Consider the following 24,502-nt stretch of genomic DNA (forward strand, 5'->3'; position numbering starts at 1 on the left):
CCATCAAGGATCTTAAGATGGGTCGTCATTTCATCTTCCAACAAGACAACGACCCAAAGCACACAGCCAAGAAAACCAATGCCTGGTTCAAGAGGGAAAAAATCAAGGTGTTGCAGTGGCCTTGTCAGTCTCCTGACCTTAACCCAATTGAAAACTTGTGGAAGGAGCTCAAGATTAAAGTCCACATGTACACCCAAAGAACCTAGATAACTTGGAGAAGATCTGCATGGAGTAGTGCGCCAAGATAACTCCAGAGACCTGTGCCGGCCTGATCAGGTCTTATAAAAGACAATTATTAGCTTTAATTGCAAACAAGGGTTATTCCACAAAATATTAAACCTAGGTGTTGAATAATAATTGACCCACACTTTTATGTTGAAAATTTATTAAAATTTAACTGAGCAACATAACTTGTTGGTTTGTAAGATTTATGCATCTGTTAATAAATCCTCCTCTTGTTTGAAGTTTGCAGGCTCTAACTTATTTGCATCTTATCAAAGCTTCTAAATCTGCAGGGGGTTGAATACTACTTGTAGGCACTAATTTATTTATATATATATGGGCAATATATGGGCATATATATATATATATATATATATATATATATATATATATATATATATATATATATATATATATATATATATATATATATATATATATATATATATATATATATACACACATATATACACACACACATATACATACATACATACACACACACACACACCAGGATAGGCCAATCCTGGGGGACAAATATACGTCACAATAGGGCCCAGTCTGGGGGACAATATAAATATATATATCTCAATCAGCATGGGGGCTTATGCTGTATATACCAGCATGTGGGTCAGGCTGGCGAATATATATAATATATATTATTATATATATATTATATATATTATATATATATATATATATATATATATATATATATATTATTATATATATATTATATATATTATATATATATATTATATATATAGTGTTCGCCAGCCTGACCCACATGCTGGCATGGGCATGCATGGCTTTCAATGGCACTGGGTCACTTGTGTTTATTGATGACATAACAGCAGACAAGAGTAGCCGGATGAATTCTGAAGTGTACCGGGATATACTTTCAGCCCAGATTCAGCCAAATGCCGCAAAGTTGATCGGACGGCGCTTCATAGTACAGATGGAGAATGACCCCAAGCATACAGCCAAAGCTACCCAGGAGTTCATGAGTGCAAAAAAGTGGAACATTCTGCAATGGCCAAGTCAATCACCAGATCTTAACCCAATTGAGCATGCATTTGACTTGCTCAAATCCAGACTTAAGACGGAAAGACCCACAAACAAGCAAGACCTGAAGGCTGCGGCTGTAAAGGCCTGGCAAAGCATTAAGAAGGAGGAAACCCAGCGTTTGGTGATGTCCATGGGTTCCAGACTTAAGGCAGTGATTGCCTCCAAAGGATTCGCAACAAAATATTGAAAATAAAAATATTTTGTTTGGGTTTGGTTTATTTGTCCAATTACTTTTGACCTCCTAAAATGTGGAGTGTTTGTAAAGAAATGTGTACAATTCCTATCAGATATTTTTGTTCAAACCTTCAAATTAAATGTTACAATCTGCACTTGAATTCTGTTGTAGAGGTTTCATTTCAAATCCAATGTGGTGGCATGCAGAGGCCAACTCGCGAAAATTGTGTCACTGTCCAAATATTTCTGGACCTAACATATACATATATACATATACATATATTATATATATATATATATATATATATATATATATATATATATATATAATATTATACACACACACACACACACACACACACACACACACACACACACAAGGCTGCGGGACATATAAGGGGGTGCTGTGCAAGAGGAGACTTAGGAGATGTTAATGAATGTTAAGAAGGCACTTAAGAACCATTACTGTTATAGAGGCACTTAGTGTATTGTAACCGTCAGAGGAGCACAGAGGGCACTATTATTACTTTCTAGGAGCAAAATGTGGACACTTTTCTAGGGCATTTAAACAGGGCATTAATATTTTCTACCATTAATATTTTTTACCATCTAGAAGGCACAAAGGAGGCATTATTACCCTGTGGGGGCACAATGGTGGCATTACTATGTGGGGCAGTAAGAGGAGCACCGTTTTTCTACCGCACAGCAGGTACAGTAATAGGGATACATAAGGCAGCAGTGGCTCATTATTGGGGTGACGGCAGGATGAGGAGTTTTTGCAGGTCGGGAATAGATGGGACGGTGTTTGAAATGTGAGAGCTCAAATGTGTCTTTTTCGTCACCTCTGCAGACGAATTGTGTCTGGAAGAAGTTGTGATGTGGGTCTGGGCCAGATGGAAAAGACGTCAAAAGTGAACGACTTCATCCGCAAGAACAACAGCTGTAAGTCACCATCTATAACTGTACTTGTATGTGCTAAGGACTGGATACCAGGATGGGGAACATATGTACCAGGATTGAGGACATTACTGCATAATGAAGGGAAGGGGGGGGGGGGCAATTCACACACATATATATATATATATATATATATATATATATATATATATATATATATATATATATATATATATATATATATATATATATATATATATTATATACACATACATATATATGATTTAGAAAGAACTCTACAGGTGACCATACATCTGACCAACGTCCGGAGGGGGCCCAGGTCCAAATTTCGCACCAGGGCCCATCGCACTTTAGTTACGCCACTGCCTAAATGGTTAATAAAATTCTTGGATGTGGTTTTGAGCAGTGTGAGGTGTGTAAGTTTTCAAAATTGAGTCACTTTAGGGTATTTTCTGTCACCTAGGCCTCTCAAAGACACTTCAATGTGATGTGGTCCCTTACAAAATATGGTTTTGTAAATTTTGCTGAAAAAATTAGAAATTGCTGATGAACTTTGAACCCTTCCAATGTCCTAACAAAAAAAAAAAATAAATTTCAAAAATTGTACAGGTGTAAAATAGATATGTGGGAAATGTTATTTAGTAACTATTTTGTGTGACACAATTCTCGGATTTATGAACATGAAAGTTTGAAAATTGCAAAATTTTCACAAAAATTTCCAAAATTTTCACAAATAAACGCAAAAACATATCGGCCTAAATGTACTGTACAACTATCATGAGGTACAATATGTCACCAGGATACGTTGAAGTGTTCTAAAGTTATAACCTGTCAAAATGCCACTGGTCAGAATGGTAAAAAATGGCCAGGTCATGAAGAGGTTTTCAGTCACGGGGGTGAGGGGGTTAAGTAAGGTTTTTTAATTATTTATTAAAATATGTATAAATATATATGGAGGCTGTGATTGGTTGCAGTGAGACAGCTGTCACTCAGCATGGGTGCTTGTCTGAATGCAACCGGTGGGCGGGGAAGCAGTGAATACGAGATGGAATAATGAGCGGCTGGCATTTTCAAAAGCAGGAGAAGCCGCCAGAGCAGTCCGACAGCCGTGCAGCGCTGTGCCGGTGATCGGCGAGTATGAAAGAGAGAGAGAACGACCAACAGAGAGAGAGAGACCGACCAACCGAAAGAGATAGAGACCGACAGAGAGAGAGAGAGACCAACATAGAGACCGACAGAGAGAGAGAGACACACACACAGACAGACACAGACAGAGACAGACAGACAGACAGACAGACATAGATTTCAATGGGTGGAAAATGCAACCAAAACGCACCAAAGAAGTGACATGCTGCTTTTTTAAATGCATCGATTTTGTAAAAAAATTGGCATCCAAAACGTTGCGTTTCAAAACGCAACGTGCGCATGGAATTTGCTGACTTCTTATAGACTTTGCTGGGGACGCAGAATGCATGCGTTTACGCTGCATAAACGCATGAAAAAACGCAACGAGCGCACACACCCATATGCTGCTGAAGCTGCTGTTAGTATGCTTGTTAGCCACGAACTGGAACAAACTTTTCCCAGCCAGGCTCTTTTAGATACTCCAAAAACCTGGAACAAAAATTCAGACATATTAAACCCTCTCATATATACAAGTGTATCCCAATAAATTAGAATATCATCAAAAAGTTAATTTATTTCAGTAATTCAATACAAAAAGTGAAACACATATTATATAGAGTCATTACACACAGAGTGATGTATTTCAAGTGTTTATTTCTGTTAATGTTAATGATTATGGCTTACAGCTAATGAAAACCCAAAAGTCATTATCTCACAAAAGTAGAATAATTACCACAAAACACCTGCAAAGGTTTTCTAAGCATTTAAAATGGTCCATTAGTCTAGTTCAGTAGGCTACACAATCATGGGGAAGACTGCTGACTTGGCAGATGTCCAGAAGGCAGCCATTGACACTCCACAAGGAGGGTAAGCCACAAAAGGTCATTGCTAAAGAAGCTGGCTGTTCAGAGTGCTGTATACAAGTATATTAATGGAAAGTTGAGTGTAAGGAAAAAGTGTGGTAGAAAAAGGTGCACAAGCAAACGGGAAAACTGCAGCCTTGATAGGATTGTTAAGAAAAGGTCCTTAAAACTTTTGGGAGATTCACAAGGAGTGGACTGCTGCTGAAGTCAGTGCTTCAAGAGCCACCACACACAGACGTATCCAGGACATGGGCTACAACTGTCGCATTCCTTGTGTCAAGCCACTCATGACCAATAGACAATACCAAAAGTGTCTTACCTGGGCCAAGGAGAAAAAGAGCTGGACTGTTGCTCAATAGTCCAAGGTGTTGTTGTTTGGAAATCAAAGTCCCAGAGTCTGGAGGAAGAGTGGAGAGGCACACAATCCAAGTTGCTTAAGGTCTAGTGTGAAGTTTCCACAATCAATGATGGTTTGGGGAGCCATGTCATCTGCTGGTGTAGGTCTACTATGTTTAATCAAGACCAAAGTCAGCACAGCCATCTAGCAAGAAATTTTAGAGCACTTTATGCTTTCCTTTTTGGAGATGGAAATTTCATTTTCCAGCAGGACTTGGCACCTGTCCACACTGCCAAAATTACTAATACCTGGTTTAATAACCACAGTATCACTGTGCTTGATTGGCCAGCAAACTCTCCTGACCTAAACCCCATTGAGAATGTATGGGTTATTGTCAAGAGGAAGATTCGAGACACCAGACCCAACAATGCAGACGAGCTTAAGGCTGCTAACAAATCAACCTGGGTGTCCATAACACCTCAGCAGTGCCAGGGGCTGATCACCTCCATGCCACGCCGCATTGATGCAGTAATTCATACAACAGGAGCCCCAACCAAGTTTTGAGTGCATTTACTATACATACTGTTCAGTAGGCCAAAATTTATTTTCTTCAGTTGGTCTAATAAAATATTCTAATTTTCTGAGATAATGATTTTTGGGTTTTCATTAGCTGTAAGCCAATCAACATTAACAGAAATAGACACTTGAATAGATCACTCTGTGTGTAATGACTCTATATAATATATGGGTTTCAATTTTTGTATTGAATTACTGAAATAAATTAACTTTTTGATGATATTCTAATTTATTGAGATGCACTTGTATGTATATGTATGTATATGTATTTATATACACACACAGTAAAAATATACACAAGTGTTGATGTATGTAAAGCGCTGTGGAATTAATGAAGCTAAATAAATGAAGTATATTATTTATATTATTACTATTATATCCTGTCTTTGGTTAACAGACCACCGTAGCTTACAGTGCTTATTGGACTTCCGGCTGCAATACTAATTCGGGCGTCACACGAGACGAGCTATCGCGCGATGCATCGTCAGGGTCACGGTTTTCGTGACGCACATCCAGCATCGCTTGCGACGTCGTTTCGTGTGTGACACCTCCGTGCGACGCAGAATTGCTCACAAATCGTGAGTCGTGTACTCGTCGCTTATTTTTAAAAAATTGTTTATTTTTAATGGCGCCGGTTGTTCATGGTACCCGGGGCAGCACACATCGCTCCGTGTGACACCCCGGGAACGATGAACACAGCTTATCTGCGTCCCGCGGCTCCCGCCGGCTATGCGGAAGGAAGGAGGTGGGCGGGATGTTACGTCCCGCTCATCTCTGCCCCTCCGCTTCTATTGGCCGGCCGCTGTGTGACGTCGCTATGACGCCGAACGTCCCTCCCCCTTCAGGAAGTGGATGTTCGCCGCGCACAGCGAGGTCGCTCAGTAGGTAAGTGCGTGTGACGGCGGTTTAACGACTTTGTGCGCCACGGGCAACTAATTGCCCGTGACGCACAAACGACGGGTACGATCGCTCGTGCAATCGCACGATACATCGTACCAATCGGCTCTCCACGATCACGTCGGGAGTGTACCAATGTGCTGAGAGAGTTCCCCTCCTTAGTCTCCTAAATGCCGTGATTGCTAGGGTTAAGCAACCAGAAGTGGTGCTGGCACTGGTCCTGGCTGTGACATCAGAGGCTCGCTTAGCGATGCCAAGCTCTCAGCAACTCTTGTGCTCGCATAATCCAAATAAAATAACTGTACGTCAATATGTGGTCATGTCACAGATCTGTCATATGTCAGAAAGGGGCAAAAAAAACAAAACAAAACAAACAAACTAGTCCAGCAAAACCAAGTGCTCATACAGCTATGTCGTCAGGAAAAAAACAAACAAACAAGCATATACGACTCTTGGAAGACAGGTCTGAGAATAAAAAAAATCCACATCATAAAAAAGTCCAAATTCAGCAGTAGCAGTTGGGGAAAATACAAACACAAACGCGTATTCTTTCCATGTTTGTAAATGTTTACAGTCTTATCCAGCTTCAGAGGCGAACCATCTGCCAGAAGATATGAGAAGATTAATTCTGATCTTATTACGAGAAACAAAAGCCACAGTCCTGTAGCAAGCAGAACATATTGCTGAGTCTCTCAAGATTTGCTGCAGCGCTGAGCCGCTACTGAACCCACATGTTCTCTGCACTAGCTGCTCATATGGTACTCGCCATACGTAGCAATGTGTGAATGCACATTAGGATTATCAGTCATAGTTGGGTCATTACAGCTTCTGCCCTTCCGATCATGTGCAGTGCGCCTCTCTGAAGCTGGGACGTGTACACCCAACCTGAGGCGCACTGACGCTGCCAAAATGAGCCGTGAGCATGTGCAAGAGATTTCCAAGAGCTGTGGTGACATCGGCTTGTGGAAATCATGTTATTATGCCCGCAGGGCCATGCCAATACAGAAAGAAGGCAGACTAGTCTGGGGACAGAACGCCCCTTCCACTAGTCAAAGGTGTAATTAGCATAGGAACAGCAGAGGCTATAAATGCTTTTTTTAAACATTTATTTTAGTAAATAGCATTATACAGGGAGGATCAGGCAGGGGATTTTGGCATACACATGTGAATGCTGCTGGGTTGGAGGGGATAGCGGACCTGATAAATGCATCACTGAAAGGGAGCCTAAGGGCGGGAAGAAGAAAAGCAATATGATTGAGTTCTAATCCTTTTGTTTGTGAAACTTTAATCAAAATAAGAGCAACATAATATACTATATAAGGCTAAGGAGAAACAGGCATTTAGCATTGATGCAAGAGCACTGGATGCGTGCGTTATGCTAATGACCCCCCCCTCCCGCTCTGCTATGAGCGCAAGCCGAGTGCCATTATACTGTGATACGATCCTGCGATCGGTGCACAGCCACGGAGGAGAAGGAGAGACTAATCTCCCCATCTCCTCAATTGTCAGCTAATGTGTATATCGCACTGCACTCCAGTGTAATGCGAGTGCACTGTGATGTTTCTCTCACACCCATAGGCTTGTATTGGTGCGAGTGAAAACTAATCGGATTCCACCCACAGCATGCTGCGATTGTTTTCTCGGTCCAATTAGGGCTGAGAAAATAAAGAAAGAAAGAAAGATCGCACATCGGAGTAGCCCCATATAGTAACATGGGTCCGAGTTTTACTCTCCATTTTACACTCCGTGTGCCCTTACCCTAACAGAAATGCAGTTCACCTCAGGTCTCCCCCAGCACATGTCAATCCCATTCTGAGCAATTTCCACTGTTACACTTTAATGTGCCCTGTCATCTGAACATGAATCAAATGTATATACTGGAGCACCATACAGATTTCTATAAAAAGGTTAAAGGGAACCTGTCACCAGTTTTTTCAGTATTGAACTAAAAGTGTCACCTACTGTAGCTCCTGGGCTGCATTCTATGAAGGTGCACCTTGTTCCCCGACTCCCCTTGCAGACCCCAGAAATAACTTTATAAAATCGGACTTCCATGTATGCAAATGACCTGCACTGATTGGATGGGTGTGTTCTTTTTTGGCTCCTGTCCCCCCTCCTGCCGCTGTTTGCCATCCTTCTTTGATGATTGATGTGTCTGACGCCTCCGTCATCATCCACGTAGATGGGCTGAATCGTACATCTGCGCAGTCATTCCTGGCTCACGCAGGCGCACTTCGCTCTGCCCCACTGCAGGCAGAGCCAAAATCATAGGTGCTCTTGTGCGAGGCCGTGAGCTCGCTCCCAATCTCGCGTCTGCGCAGAGAGCTCACTTTTAGTTCAATACTAAAAAAACTGGTGACCGTTGCCCTTTAAAAGTCTCAGATTACCAATGCTGCACTTCTTACGACAGGTTACTGGGTTAAAAAAATTGACCTGACAATTATCTTTTCTTTTTTATTACTGATAATGTAAAACTAAAGGGTACTTTAAACGCTGCGACATCGCTAGCGATATAACATGCCAGATCGCACATACGATTTGCCGAGATCGCACATGTGACCGATGCTTCAAAAATGACCTATGTGCAATCTCGGCAAATCTTATCTGTGATCTGGCGTGTCACATCGCTAACGAGATCACTAGCGATGTTGCAGCGTGTAAAGCACCCTTAAAATCATTCATAGTCTACAGGACTATACTCCATCATGAATCGTGGTGGATCCCATTCTGTTTAATTATGCCACTCAGACTAATGCTAACAACTTATGCTGCACAAATCATGTTCTGCCGTGGTGACAACTAGCCTGGATAGCAGGATGTATGGCCTGTTATTGAGAAGCTATGGTTCCCTCTGCCCACCAGCCACTAATTGACAGTTTTCTCCTTACATTGTGTAGAGGGAGTAAGGAGAGGATGAGGGAAGCCGCAGCTGATGAAGATAGAGGAGTAGAGGCCATGTACATGGACGCCTGAGCTTCAAAGAGCTGGAGGAGAAAAATAGGGCTATTTCTCCCAACTCCTGCATATAAACCATGAACATGGCGCTTTAATTAGGCTCTGTCACCACTTTTCTGCTGCCCTCAGATAGGGAAGTTGAAGGCTATGTGCACCCACTGAGTATTTGGTTGCAGAAATTTCTGCACCATTTCTGCATCTCTTATCAGGAAAAATGCAGCTTTTTTATGCCTTTTTTATTATTGCTTTCAATGGTGAAAATGAGTAAAAAAAAAAACAAAACCCTGAAAGAATTAACGTGTTGCAGATTATTTTCTGCAGATAGCCCAAAACTTGTACCAGATTCCTACAGCATCTAAGCTGATATTTTATTCTATGTGTTATGCACCCAATACAACATAAACAACGGCAAACAAGCCATTTGTGTGATGGGAAACGATGGGACTTATGCACTTATCCACATCGAGAAATCCGGAGCAATAACAAAATCATTTGTGCTTGACTTTTTTGTGTATATGCTTCAGATTACAGCAGTTCATATCCTTTGCACAGTCAATAGTAGAAATCCACACCATAAAATGACAAGGTTGCTGACAATTTATAATGTACACTTTCTCCACAGTGGGTCAATTCTGTGTTTAAACCCACAGTGTTAAAATAGCCTGCTACTTTTATTGCACAGTGTAAATAGTACTTTTATTGCACTGTAAACCGCAAATATCCTCTTCATCACAAACCGCTAAATCTGAAGTGAAAATTCACACATCCATGTTTAAACATGTATATGAAAAAATGTCATCAGTGTACGATCCGTGAGTCCATTTTTACCATCGGGTTTTTTCACGAATGGATTAAGAAATAAATAACATTACAAAGATTCTCCCATACTTTGCAATGTTAAATATGTATAACTGTACATGTTTTCACAGACCCATACACTTGTGATGGCCCTTTTCATGCATACCGGAAATATACGGATATGACCCCATGGGTTTTGCAGAGACATAAGGGTGCTTTACACGCTGCGACATCGCTAGCGATCTCGTTAGCGATGTGACATGCCAGATCGCACATAAGATTTGCCGAGATCGCACATAGGTCAGTTTTGTAGCGCTGGTCACATGTGCGATGTCAGCAAATCGTATGTGCGATCTGGCGTCTTACATCGCTAGCGATGTCGCAGCGTGTAAAACACCCTATACTGTCTGAAAAAAGACAGATATATGAACAGTACCATAGATTATAATGGATGTATGTTGTATGAGTGAAAAAAAAACAGATACAATACGTCTATGCAACACAGACGTGAATGAGGCTATATTCACACAGGCAGTAATTGCTGCATTTTTTCCATTGAACAAAAAAATCCATACTACAGCTCCAACAAAGTGTGTAAAGGGGGCTTTACACGGTACGACCGATTGTGAAATTGCACAATCGATCGTACCCGCCCACGTCCTATTTGCGTCACGGGCAAATCGCTGCGCGTGTCGCACAAAGTCGGTAGCCCCCGTCACACGTACTTACCTCTCGTGCGACCTCGCTGTGGGCGGCGAACGTCCACTTCCTGGAGTGGGAGGGACGTTCGGCGTCACACGGCCGCCGGCCAATGGAAGCGGAGATGAGCGGGACGTAAACATCCCGCCCACCTCCTTTCTTCACATAGCCGGCGGCGGCCGCGTGACACAGGTGAGCTGCTGTTCATCCTTCCCGGGGTGTCACACGGAGCGGCGTGTGTTACCCCGGAAACGATGAACAACTAAATTAAACGATATTATGGAACCTAGCGAGCAGTACACGACTCACGATTTGTGAGCAATACTGCGTCGCTAGGAGGTGTCACACAGGCCGGCATCGCCAGCGATGCCGGATGTGCGACACAAAAACCGTGACCCCGACGATCTATCGCACGATAGATTGTCTGGTGTAAAGCAGCCTTAAGGTGTATAGAAAGCTCATGCCCGTGTTTTGTTGTTTTTTTTTTTACACTGTGTAAACTAACCTGGGGTGCGATTTTCAAATCAGCAACATGTCACCTTCTTTTGTGATAAATATGCATTTTTTTGCGCATTTTCCTCAAAGACTTAAATGAAATGAGGGAAATCCACAAAAATACACGTAATCCGCACATGACTTTACTGATAAAGTTTTATCAAAGCTAAATAATGGGAAGTTCACAAGATAAAACAGTTTTATTTAATTTATGATTTATCTAAAAAAGGCAAAAGTTGCAGCTGAAAAAATGAGATAAAAAAAGTACTAGAAAAGGGAAATGAATAAACACAATAATGGCTGCAGAAATGCTGAAGAGAATCCGCAGCATCAAAAAAACACCAAGTACTCATCATGGGAACTAAAATGACAAGTATGCGGACAATATACAGTGGAGATCAAAATTAGAGAACAATACACAATTTCCTAAATGTTAGGCTCATTGTGTAGTCCTATGTGATTATATCCTAACATGAGTAAACTGGATAGATTTTAAGCTTATTTCATAAATTGAGTTTTGTGTAAAGCATATAATAAAAATGTAAATGAGATAAATGAAAAAAACACTGATAAAAATTAGAGAACACTTTCAGATACCTGCAAGTTATTGGTGTTAATCTGGCACCTGGTGATAATTTCCTTAATTATCTGACAAACCCTATTTAATTGGCAGCCTAACTTTCTAGTTTGCATTGACTATGCAAAAATGGTGTGCTGTTCCAAAGTGACTGAAACCCACGGTCAGCAATTTGTCCTCAGAAAAAGCCCTCGCAAGAGAAAAGAGGATAATGCAGAGAATCTCCATGGATAATCATTTCAACACTGCAGCTGGAATTACTCGCCAGTTCAGCACTGAACAGGGTAAGGATCTGTCTCGTCATACAGTGTCACAATGTTTAAGAGCATTTGGACTGAAAGCCCACTCTGCAGTGACCAAACCTCTCATTAGAAAAAAGAATCGAAAGGCTACACTCCCCTTTGGTGATGAGCATGGAGCATGTAGAGAGAAGTGGCCTGGAGTTCATTTTAGCGATGAAAGGAAGTTTAATTTATTTGGGTCTGATGGAAAACCTTATGTTCGAAAAACTAAACGCAAAGTGTGCTAAAAAGTTATTAAAAAGTGAGATAGGAAGTGTTATGGTTTGGGGAATGTTTTCTGCAGCAGGAGTTGGACCTCTCATACAGATCACCTGTTTTTCTAAAAATAAGCTCTTGCCAAATAATAAGTCCTAGCTTAATTTTTAGGGATTTTTGGAGTAGGCTTTAAACATAAGCCCTACTCCAAAACTTTGCCCTAGTTAGTCTGCACCTCCAGCGCTAGGTTATGCCATGTAATGCTAGGTTATGTCATGAACATAACAGAGACATAACTTAACGCTGGAGGCACTGGAATAAGCATAGTGTAGCTCCCAAATCATCCTTCCGCTTCCTCCCACCATGGCAAGGTAAAATCTGCTCACCTGCTCTTGAGTCCCGCCTCCTGAGTGTTGTCACATGGTTCCTGCCTCCTAGCCACTACTACGCTATGATGTTTGCTTGGTTACCACTCCTGTGTCCTTCCCCCCCCTAATTCTGTCTCCTAAGTCCCGCCTATCAGCTGCTACTGCGCTATGGTCTGGGCTTGGCTGCCGCTCCAGGGTCCCACCTCCTGCCGCCTCTTGGATGCCGCCTCCAAGGTGATCCTGCTTGCTCCCACACAAGCAGCCATGTGTGACGTCACAACCACCGTTCCCAAGTCCCGTTCCAGACTCCCGTCTTCTGTCCCCTCTTGACCGCATAGAGAAGAAGAGTACCACTGCCACACAAAGTGTTTTGAGCGTGCCTTAAGTGTTACCATAAGAGAAACTGATACTACACCAGCAATTGTAAATGTAATTTATGGTTAAGGTTACTAACTCTAAAGCTGGCCATACACCTTCAAGGTAAATTGAAGCATAAATGTGTGATTGTTGTTCATGGAAAAAACTAAGGCCTCCCCTAAAAATAAGCCCTAGCCCCCCCCTTTTTTTTTTTTTTTTAAATGAAAATATAAGACCCTGTCTTATTTTTGGAAAAATATGGTACATAGCAGAGTGAATGCAAGTGTGTATCAGAACCTTCTACAACAACACGTGGTTCCTTATTTGCGTTCATTGCTCAATCAGCCAGCAATTTTCATGTAGGACAATGCGCCCTGTCACTCTGCAAAATGGGTAAAGTAGTTCCTTGAAACAGAAAACATTGAAACAATGAAATAGCCAGCCTAGAGTCCTGATCTAAACCCAATAGAAAACCTCTGCAAAATCCTTGGTGACAAAGATATGGCCAAGAAACCCACAACAGTCAAAGAACTGTGGAAGAGACTGGAAGAACAGTGGACCAAAATCACACCAGAGCAGTGTGAGAGACTAGTGATGTCCTATGGCCGCAGATGTGCTGAAGTTATTCAAAGAAAAGTCCTGAACACTTCCTACTGATTGGTGACTGTTGTTACCTTCAGAAAATGTAGTTAGTTACAATCTTTCCCTGTGCTACAGTCATTGTTGCTCTCTAATTATAATCATCATGTTTTGGACAAAATAAAGGTTTTATGTTGATAAACTTTGGATCTTTTCTAAAACCCTGTTCTAGTGGCATGGTGTACCCCTTACAAAAACAAAAAAACCTTCTTCAAATGTTCATCAATTTGGATTATTTCTGAAAAAAGCAAGTGATCATACATTGTTCTCTAATTTTGATCTCCAGTGTACATGGCGTGTCTTCTCTGCAGGGAGTACATTCTCTGTATATATGCCCTGTGTAAAATTAAAGTAGCAAATAAAGTCATGAAACACATAAATGGGGCAAGAAATACCTGAACAAAAATAAGATTAACAGTTTTGTGAAATTAAATTTTTAGCCAAAGCAGAAAATCCAGGTCTTACTTTATAAAAAAAAAGGTCTAGAAATAAAATGATCCTTTTCTTTTTGTTTATTTATTTTTTTCTTTAAATGTACATACCTGACTTTCGACCTGGAACTTTCTGGCTTCAGTCACTGTCATTTTCTCCAGTTCTGGTAAAATTGTCAGTGATCCTTGCCTTATTCCATATCCTTGTTTTCAAAGGGGAAAAACAAATTACCAAGGTAAATAATAAAGCACAAGCAAAGTTACAGAAAACTCACCACTCCCACTTGTATCGTGCTTGGAATATCTGGAAAAGCCCGTCGGCCACTGCTGGGCTACAAATAACAATAGAAATAGGAGAATCTGGTAGTTCTATAAAATCAACTTTTTTTTATTCCAAATTCGTTAAAATAGAGTTATCAATATGGAGAGGCAGCTTACGTTGACATGTTTCGACCAAAAGGTTATGACTAAAGGCTGCTTTACACACAGCGACATCGCTATCGATGTCGCTCGTGAAAGCACCCGCCCCGTCGTTTGTGCGTCACGGGCAAATCGCTGCCCGTGGCGCACAATATCGCTAGGACCCGTCACACTATACTTACCTTCCTAGTGACGTCACGGTGGCCGGCGAACAACCTCTTTTCTAAGGGGCGGTTCGTGCGGCGTAACAGCGACGTCACACGGCAGGCGTCCAATAGAAGCGGAGGGGCGGGGAGCAGCCGCATGAAAGTCACGCCCACCTCGTTGCCAGAGGACGCAGGTACGGTGTTGTTCGTCGTTCCTGCGGTGTCACACATAGCGATGTGTGTTGCCTCAGGAACAGCGAACAACCTGCGTCCAGAACCAGTAACGATTTTATGGAAATGAATGACATGTCAATGATCAACGATAAGGTGAGTATTTTTGATCATCAACGATCGCTCGTACGGGTCACACGCAACGACGTCGCTAACGAGGCCGGATGTGCGTCACGAATTCCGTGACCCCAACGACATCTCGTTAGCAATGTCATTGCATGTAAAAGGGGGCTTAAGACCTGTTGGTCGAAACGTTTCAACATGAGCTGCCTCTCCATATAGACGACTGTATTTTAATGAATTTGGAATAAAATATGTTTTATTTTAGGAACTACCGAATTCTCCTTTTTCTACTGTTAAATGATAAAAGCACACTGTCTTTTTAGGTGAAGTTCCCACAATGAGTTTTTGACGCTGTCTATTTTCACTGCACAAAAAAAACGCAGCGCCTTACAGCTTCGGAAAATTGGCAGATAAAGAACATACGGTTTCAGTGTGTTTTTCTTTTTGGAAATGCTCTAAAAATGCATGTGATCCACAAAAAAAATATCAATTAAAATAAGCAGTTTAATTTAAAATATAACAAAAACCACAACATCAAAAATGTGATAAAAACGCATGGAAAAAAATGCAATTGAAAAAAAAAATCTGCAACATCAAAGACTCAGCAAATACTTATTGTGGGAATATCACCTTTAGGCTGTGTTCACACACTGCATTTTTTACCTGCGTTTTTGGTCCGTTTTTGGTCCGTTTTTGCTGCAGAAATTTCTTGAGAAATTCTTGTAACCTTTCTGCAGACATTCCCCAGCAAAACCGATGGCAAAAAAAATTAGCTGTGCGCACACTGCGTTTTTTTCTTAAGAAAATTCTTTCAGTAGATTTTCTTAAGAAAAAGAATGAGCATGTCACTTCTTTTCTGCAGCTAACTGCGTTTTTTGACATAGATAATTGGCACAATAACGCAGGGAGCAACCAGCGGTAAAAACGCACCGAAAACGCACCGAAAACGCACCGAAAACGCGGCAAAAACGCAGGTGCGTTTTTGGTGCGTTTTTTCAACACAGGTGCACTCTTAAGAAATTTCTTAAGAAAAATCATTTTTCTAGTGTGAACATAGCCTTATATTTCACATAAGAATTATGCCACATGCACACGTTGAGTATTCGGTGACTTTTTCACCTCAGTATTTGTAAGTCAAAAGCAGGAGTGGGACAGTCAGGAAAGTATAAGTCCCCTTTCACATTGCGCTTTGAGGATATGTGCGCACGTTGCGTATTGCATGCAGTTACGCTGCGTTCTGTACCGCAGCGTAACTGCATGCGTCCTGCGTCCTCAAGATAGTGCATGAGACGTGTGCACATGGTGTATTAGAATGCAGCGATTCGGCTTCTGCCCGAAGCGTGCGTTCTAAGAAGTGACATGTCACTTCTTTTGTGCACTTTGCATGCTGTCTATAGGGAGAGGCAGCATGCAGAGCGCACGAATTCTGCAGGCACCAGGTGCTTCAGAACTGAGCTTTTCAGCTGCACTCTGAAGCGGACCTTTTGTGTGCAGAGCGCACACAGCCTTACTTACGTTCAGTGGTCCAGTCGGGGCATCAGTCCAAACCGCCCCTCCCCCACCCTGCAAAGTGTGTTTCGGACGCATGCGCCGACAGGGCCACTGACTATAATGGAGCAGACTCCGGTAGCGGGTGCTCTGTTTTGCTCCATTTTCGGGCATATATGTTTTCTGCAGGCGGACACCCGAACGTAGTTGACTACGTTCGGGTGTCCGCCTGCAGAAAACGTATATGTGCAAAAATGGAGCAAAACAGAGCACACACTACCGGAGCCTGCTCCATTATAGTCAGTGGCCCTGTCGGCGCATGCGTCCGAAACACACTTTGCAGGGTGGGGGAGGGGCGGTTCGGACGGATGCTCCGATGGGACCACTGAACGTAAGTAAAAGCGCAATGTGAAAGCAGCCGAATAGAAACACGTCACCACTTCTTTATTTATCACCCACTCTTGGTTTCGGCTACAAATCCTGAGGTAAACAAACTCATCAAACACTCAACTTGTATACGTGGCCTTAAAAGGTGAAAAAAAAGAAAGTGTGTAAAAAAACACTTTAGCACAAGTTATTATTGATATGAATTATATTGCAAAGTGAGGAGTTAAAATAGGAACAAAAGACAAAATCCACCTAACTTGGCTATTCATGCAAAAATAATAATAGTACAGAAATGTCTTGTAAGAAAATATCTCCCTTACCTTCAGGGCTTCTCATTGTCAGGGTGATGAACTTGCTTACAACCATCAGCATGAACAGGACCCAGAAGCATGCAATCAGCAGCAGCCAACGATGGTGCATGGTGTCACCTGCCGGCCATAAATCCACTACAGTGTCCTGCAAAACAAGGCCTTATCGTTAGGGTTAATTACCCGAATGGGAGAAGAAATAACAGACAGGGACAGGCAAGAAGGATAAGAAGAAGCTATTTCTAATGTGTTCCTTACAAGAATGTAAATTTCCTCAGTTTATAGTGCAAAACTAAAAAACAACAGGTCTCAATGAATCCTTCAGATAAGTCTATATCTGACAGCCAGCACCCCCCCAACCCCCACCACCGATTAGTTGTGACCTCGTCCTGGACGTAAACTGAATCCCATGGCTCCGATCAGCATTTAGTGGCTGCTCCCTGATACTTCCTATTCAATGCAAACTTTACCACGCCTGCTTAGTAATTACTCTACTACTGCGCTCAAGGATAATTAAAGTTACAATCCTTGATGTGTATACAGTATATAGACAGACTTTGTTCAAGCCTATAAAACCTAGCTCTTAAGATAACAAAACTATAGAAAAGAATGAGAGAAGATCATAAAGCAAACACATTCCCATCAGTCAGAAAAAGGAGGCTGTTCACATCTTGGTTCTCTCAGTTTCAGCCGATGATTCACTGAGGGACATGCCAGGATTTACTTGGTGTGAAATGCAGTCAGGAGTAGTGATGCGCAAGCACTACCATGCTCGTAACGACTAGTGATGAGCGAGCACTACCATGCTCAGGTGCTCGGTACTCGTAACGACTAGAGATGAGCGAGCACTACCATGCTCAGGTGCTCGGTACTCGTAACGAATAGTGATGAGCGAGCACTACCATGCTCAGGTGCTCGGTACTCGTAACGAATAGTGATGAGCAAGCACTACCATGCTCGGGTGCTCGGTACTCGTAAAGAATAGTGATGAGCAAGCACTACCATGCTCGGGTGCTCGGTACTCGTAAAGAATAGTGATGAGCGAGCACTACCATGCTCATGTGCTCGGTACTCGTAACGAATAGTGATGAGCAAGCACTACCATGCTCGGGTGCTCGGTACTCGTAACGAATAGTGATGAGCGAGCACTACCATGCTCATGTGCTCGGTACTCATAACGAATAGTGATGAGCGAGCACTGCCATGCTCGGGTGCTCGGAACAACTAGAGATGAGCGAGAACTACCATGCTCGGGTGCTCTGTATTCGTAATGACTAGTGATGAGTGAACACTACCATGCTCAGGTGCTCGGTACTCGTAACGAATAGTGATGAGTGAGCACAACCATGCTCGTAACGACTAGTGATGCTCAAGCACTACCATGCTCGTAACGACTAGTGATGAGCGAGCACTACCATGCTCAGGTACTCGTAACGAATAGTGATGAGCAAGCACTACCATGCTCAGGTGCTCGGTACTCGTAACGAATAGTGATGAGCGAGCACTACCATGCTCAGGTGATCGATACTCGTAACAACTAGTGATGAGCGAGCACTACCATTCTCCGATGCTCGGTACTCGTAACGAATAGTGATGAGCGAGCACTACCAGGCTCCGTTGCTCAGTACTCGTAACGAATAGTGATGAGTGAGCACTATCATGCTCAGGTGCTCAGTACTCGTAATGAGTAGTGATGAGTGAGCACTTACATGGCCAGGTGCTCGGTACTCGTAACGAATAGTGATGAGTGAGCACTACCATGCTCGGAACAACTAGAGATGAGCGAGAACTACCATGCTCGGGTGCTCTGTATTCGTAATGACTAGTGATGAGTGAACACTACCATGCTCAGGTGCTCGGTACTCGTATCAACTAGTGATGAGCGAGCACTACCATTCTCCGATGCTCGGTACTCGTAACGAATAGTGATGAGTGAGCACTATCATGCTCAGGTGCTCAGTACTCGTAATGAGTAGTGATGAGTGAACACTTACATGGCCAGGTGCTCGGTACTCGTAACGAATTTTGATGAGCGAGCACTGCCATGCTCATGTGCTCGGTACTCATAACGAATAGTGATGAGTGAGCACTACCATGCTCGGGTGCTCGGAACAACTAGAGATGAGTGAGCACTACCATGCTCAGGTGCTCTGTATTCGTAATGACTAGAGATGAGTGATCACTACCATGCTCAGGTGCTCGGTACTGGTAACGACTAGAGATGAGTGATCACTACCATGCTCAGGTGCTCGGTACTCGTAACGAATAGTGATGAGTGAGCACAACCATGCTCAGGTGCTCGGCACTCGTATCGACCAGTGATGAGTGAGCACTGCCATGCTCAGGTGATCGATACTCGTAACAACTAGTGATGAGCGAGCACTACCAGGCTCCGTTGCTCAGTACTCGTAACGAATAGTGATGAGTGAGCACTATCATGCTCAGGTGCTCAGTACTCGTAATGAGTAGTGATGAGTGAGCACTTACATGGCCAGGTGCTCGGTACTCGGAACGAGTAGTGATGAGCGAGCACTACCATGCTCGGGTGCTCGATACTCGTAACAAGTACTGATTAACAAGCTGTGAATTCAGAAGTAGCAGAGCTGGAAACGTTGTGGGACCTTGTGTGGATTACGTCGTTTCTGCAGGTGTGTTTAGAAAATAAAGTGGTGAAAGGGGGTGGGTTTTGAATTTTATTACAAATAAAGGATTTTTTCGGTGTTGTGTTTACTTTCACTTACAGATTAGTAATGGGGGGCTTAAGGGGAGCTGTGAGCTGCGATTTATCCCTTATTACCCCGTTGCCACTGCACCAGGGCAATCGGGAAGTAAAGTTCCGAGACTGTTGCATCTAATGGATTCGGCAATCTTGGGCGGCTATATGCTTACAGGCTACTATTTTTAGGCTGGGGGGCCCAATAAGCATGGGTCTCCCCAGCCTGAGAATACCAGCAACCAGCTGTTGGGCTTTATCATTGCTGAGTATCAAAATTGGGGGGGGGGGACCGAAAGCAAGCTTTTAAAATTATTTTAATAATAATAAATAAAAAAATCCGCATGCGGTTCCTCTTATTTTGATACACAGGCAAGATAGGCCCAGGGCTGTGGGCTGCAGCCTGTAGTCGTGGGCTTTATCTCTGTTGAGTATCATAATATAAGGGGGACCCTACGCCAAATATTTTATTTATTTTTATGCCACAACAGACGCATATAGAGTCTGTGTTTGGAAGCAGTCAGCTGCCAGTCAGGGTGGGGGCGCATCTGATTGGAACCAATCACAGACACCGGAGGGCGGGGAAGGCAGTGCATATGCATGAAGGTAAATGAGAGGTCCTGGAAGTGAACGAGCGGCGTGGAAACAGTTACAGCCCTACTGGAGCCTCAGTAAGTACAGCCTGCTTGTTCCTATCCAACTAACCCGTCTACCACCATTTTTAATCGCCGGATTCTGGTCCCCATAAACTTACGGTATATGGGAATGGGATAAAACAATTCCGGGCCAGAACCAGATTTTTTTCTTTTTAAATCTGGTTAGGTCCGCTGGTCCTGGTATCAGTGAGTCCGCCCATCACTACTTATCACTATTCATTACTAGTACTGAAAACCCAAGCATGGTAGTGCTCGCTCATCACCAATTAGGAGGTCTGGGAGGTTTCTACTGACAAAGCTGGGATCAGATAGGTTTTTTCTTTTTGCCTTGCCCTCCATCAGAGGAAAGCTCTTGGAAGCTGCGGACTCTTGAGAAAATACATTGCATATAAGCAATCAGAGCCCCCCCAAGAGTCTCTGCTTTCTAAAACCGCACTCAGTGCCCGCAGTAATGGCCAGTTTTTTGGGGGAAAAAAAACAAAAACACATTTTTTGTCACTCTTAACAAAAAAATGTATCTGATGGTCCCCAAATTTCACAACACACTCTCACATTAGCTTGGTTTGGACTGGTATACCCATTTCAGACTGCCTGGATAATCCACCTATTAGAGCTTTCTGGTAATATGAATGTGATGACAGATGCACTTGTAGTGCCGTTCTGTATCAGCATTGTAACCGGAATGTACCGCACACATATGGAAACATGCCTGAGCGCTATTAACCTTTATATAAATGGCTATCCTGGTGCTAAATCCTTGTTTTCTTTTCACTCCAAGCATTGAAAACACCACAAGCCAGAACAACCTATACGCTGGCATATTTTATACAGACTTTCGGTCACAATTTGCAGCTTCCTGTTCTAATGGAAAAAACATTGCTAAACGTTATATATGAAGCCATTATTAAAGGGGTATTCCCATCTCCAAGATCCTATCCTAATATGTAGTAGGTGTAATAATAATATTAGCAAATACCTCCAATCAGTAATGTAGTATAGTTCTCCTGATTAGCCATATCTCTTACCTCATGTGCAGGGCATTGCAGCTTTGGTATCCATGGTTACAACCACTAGCAACTAACTGTTCCTACATGCGTGGCTGTAACCATGGATATGTAAGCTGCAATGTCCTGCACATGAGGTAAGAGACATGGCTAATCAGGAGAACTATACTACATTTGTAATTTGAGGTATTTGCTAATATTATTATTATTATTACACCTACTACATATTGGGATAGGATCTTGAGGATGGGAATAATCCTTTCAGATCCATTTTCCACATAAATTGGAGCTGGCCGGTTGCGTCAGCCCTACAGACTTTGCCCCCTCTGTGCGGGGTGCATGTTCACCGGCCGCCTTATTCCCACTTCGGACCCCCGCAGTGAGACCACTGGTTGGAATTATCCAGTACAAAGGGGTTCTTAATTTTAGTGTACAGCTCGTTGCCAAGGTTACCGGCTACCTCGCCGTCTCAGAGTGGCCGGTTACCTAGACAAGGGGCATGCGCAGAGCCGCTGGGACCACTTTAAAGCTGCACGGCCTGCGATTAATGGCGCAAAATATAATCACTAGAGGCAAATGGAGTGACGGGAAACTAACAGGTATTATAGTCACTCCTAGCCTTCACTGCAGGCACAATAAGCACTGGAGCACCCCTGTGACCGCAGGTGCGGACTCACCATGCAATAAATGGCGCTATCATACAGCCTCCGCCAGGGATATGTGCCCATTACTAATACCACACACTGGGGTATCACACACTGGGGTGTCACACACTGGGGTGTCACACACTGGGGTGTCACACACTGGGGTATCACACACTGGGGTGTCACACACTGGGGTGTCACACACTGGGGTGTCACACACTGGGGTGTCACACACTGGGGTGTCACACACTGGGGTGTCCCACACTGGGGTGTCACACACTGGGGTGTCACACACTGGGGTGTCACACACTGGGGTATCACACACTGGAGTATCCCACACTGGAGTATCACACACTGGAGTATCCCACACTGGGGTGTCACACACTGGGGCGTCACACACTGGGGCGTCACACACTGGGGCGTCACACACTGGGGCGTCACACACTGGGGCGTCACACACTGGGGCATCACACACTGGAGTATCACACACTGGAGTATCACACACTGGGGTATCACACACTGGGGTGTCACACACTGGAGTGTCACACACTGGGGTGTCACACACTGGGGTATCACACACTGGAGTATCACACACTGGGGTGTCACACACTGGGGTGTCACACACTGGAGTGTCACACACTGGGGTATCACACACTGGAGTGTCACACACTGGAGTGTCACACACTGGAGTGTCACACACTGGAGTGTCACACACTGGAGTATCACACACTGGGGTATCACACACTGGAGTATCACACACTGGAGTATCACACACTGGGGTGTCACACACTGGGGTGTCACACACTGGGGTGTCACACACTGGGGTATCACACACTGGAGTATCACACACTGGAGTATCACACACTGGAGTATCACACACTGGAGTATCACACACTGGGGTGTCACACACTGGAGTATCACACACTGGAGTATCACACACTGGAGTATCACACACTGGGGCGTCACACACTGGGGCATCACACACTGGAGTATCACACACTGGAGTATCACACACTGGAGTATCACACACTGGGGTGTCACACACTGGAGTATCACACACTGGAGTATCACACACTGGGGTGTCACACACTGGAGTATCACACACTGGGGTGTCACACACTGGGGTGTCACACACTGGGGTATCACACACTGGAGTATCACACACTGGAGTATCACACACTGGGGTATCACACACTGGAGTATCACACACTGGAGTATCACACACTGGGGTGTCACACACTGGGGTATCACACACTGGAGTATCACACACTGGAGTATCACACACTGGGGTATCACACACTGGAGTATCACACACTGGGGTATCACACACTGGGGTATCACACACTGGAGTATCACACACTGGGGTGTCACACACTGGGGTATCACACACTGGGGTATCACACACTGGGGTATCAAACACTGGGGTATCAAACACTGGGGTGTCACACACTGGGGTATCACACACTGGAGTATCACACACTGGGGTGTCACACACTGGGGTATCACACACTGGGGTATCACACACTGGGGTATCAAACACTGGGGTATCACACACTGGGGTATCAAACACTGGGGTATCAAACACTGGGGTGTCACACACTGGGGTGTCACCCAGCAGAGGGCAGGAGTAATGGGGGCACATTTCATTAGCAGACGCCAGGGTCCACACACTGTATTCGGCCGCAGGTGCCGGCACCTACCTTCCAGCCGTGCCCACAGCCGGCAGCATGCTGAGGCAGGAGGCTCCTCACTGACAGGACTGCTACAGATGCCAGTCGGTGATACAGACTGCTTGATGACGTCACGGTCACATGACCAGACTCAGACGCCGCATCACTGTGTCACGTGGAATGTGTAGGGAGACCCTCAGTGGAGAGACGTGACGAGGGGGGCGGCTCAGCGGCCTCCGGACTGCGGGGCTCATCATTAGCTGCGGTCTGGGCGCCATGTACTGCTCAGTGATGGGGAATGCTACTTTCTATGGGATGTTACTGAGCAAGCCAGCTTAAAGGGGTATTCCCTGGTGTCATCACTTTATGATGGCTGGGACAGCCACAGGACCTGAGAGAGTGCTGAGGGTCCTATCACTGAGAGAGAGGGTCCTGGCAATGTGTCCTCTCTGTCTGCCCTAATCTGAGGCTATGTGCACACGCTGCAGATCTGGCAGAAAAACGAGGACATACTAAAAAGAATGAAGAAAAGGAATGAACATAATAAATTCTTGGTTCCAAATTATAGAGATGAATAATAGGTTTCTTAGACATCATAGACATGGAATATACTGTATGTAGATAATAGGGAAATGTACACAAATCCCATAAAAACAGCTGTATATTTTATTCCCTGTGTTACATAAGTGGGGAATATATGTAAATAATAGGGAAATGTACACATATACCACACAAAGTGTATATTTTATTCCCTGTGTTAGGTGGGGAATTAACAT

General features: G+C 43.7%; 1 protein-coding gene across 1 annotated transcript in view; it reads right to left on the bottom strand.

Moving 5' to 3' along the window:
* Nucleotides 1-23,848, bottom strand: part of CHST10 (carbohydrate sulfotransferase 10) — a 54,612-nt gene extending 30,764 nt beyond the window's left edge. The window contains exons 1-3 of the mRNA XM_075336457.1: nt 23,757-23,848; nt 17,052-17,187; nt 14,108-14,199 (exon numbers count right to left, since the gene is read on the bottom strand). Of these exons, the coding sequence (XP_075192572.1) occupies nt 14,108-14,199; nt 17,052-17,151 (192 nt within the window). The 5' untranslated portion in view covers nt 17,152-17,187; nt 23,757-23,848. The remainder of the gene's footprint in view (nt 1-14,107; nt 14,200-17,051; nt 17,188-23,756) is intronic.
* Nucleotides 23,849-24,502: the final 654 nt, after the last annotated feature.

Source organism: Anomaloglossus baeobatrachus, chromosome 2 (genome assembly GCF_048569485.1).
Source record: "Anomaloglossus baeobatrachus isolate aAnoBae1 chromosome 2, aAnoBae1.hap1, whole genome shotgun sequence".
Classification (NCBI taxonomy): domain Eukaryota; kingdom Metazoa; phylum Chordata; class Amphibia; order Anura; family Aromobatidae; genus Anomaloglossus; species Anomaloglossus baeobatrachus.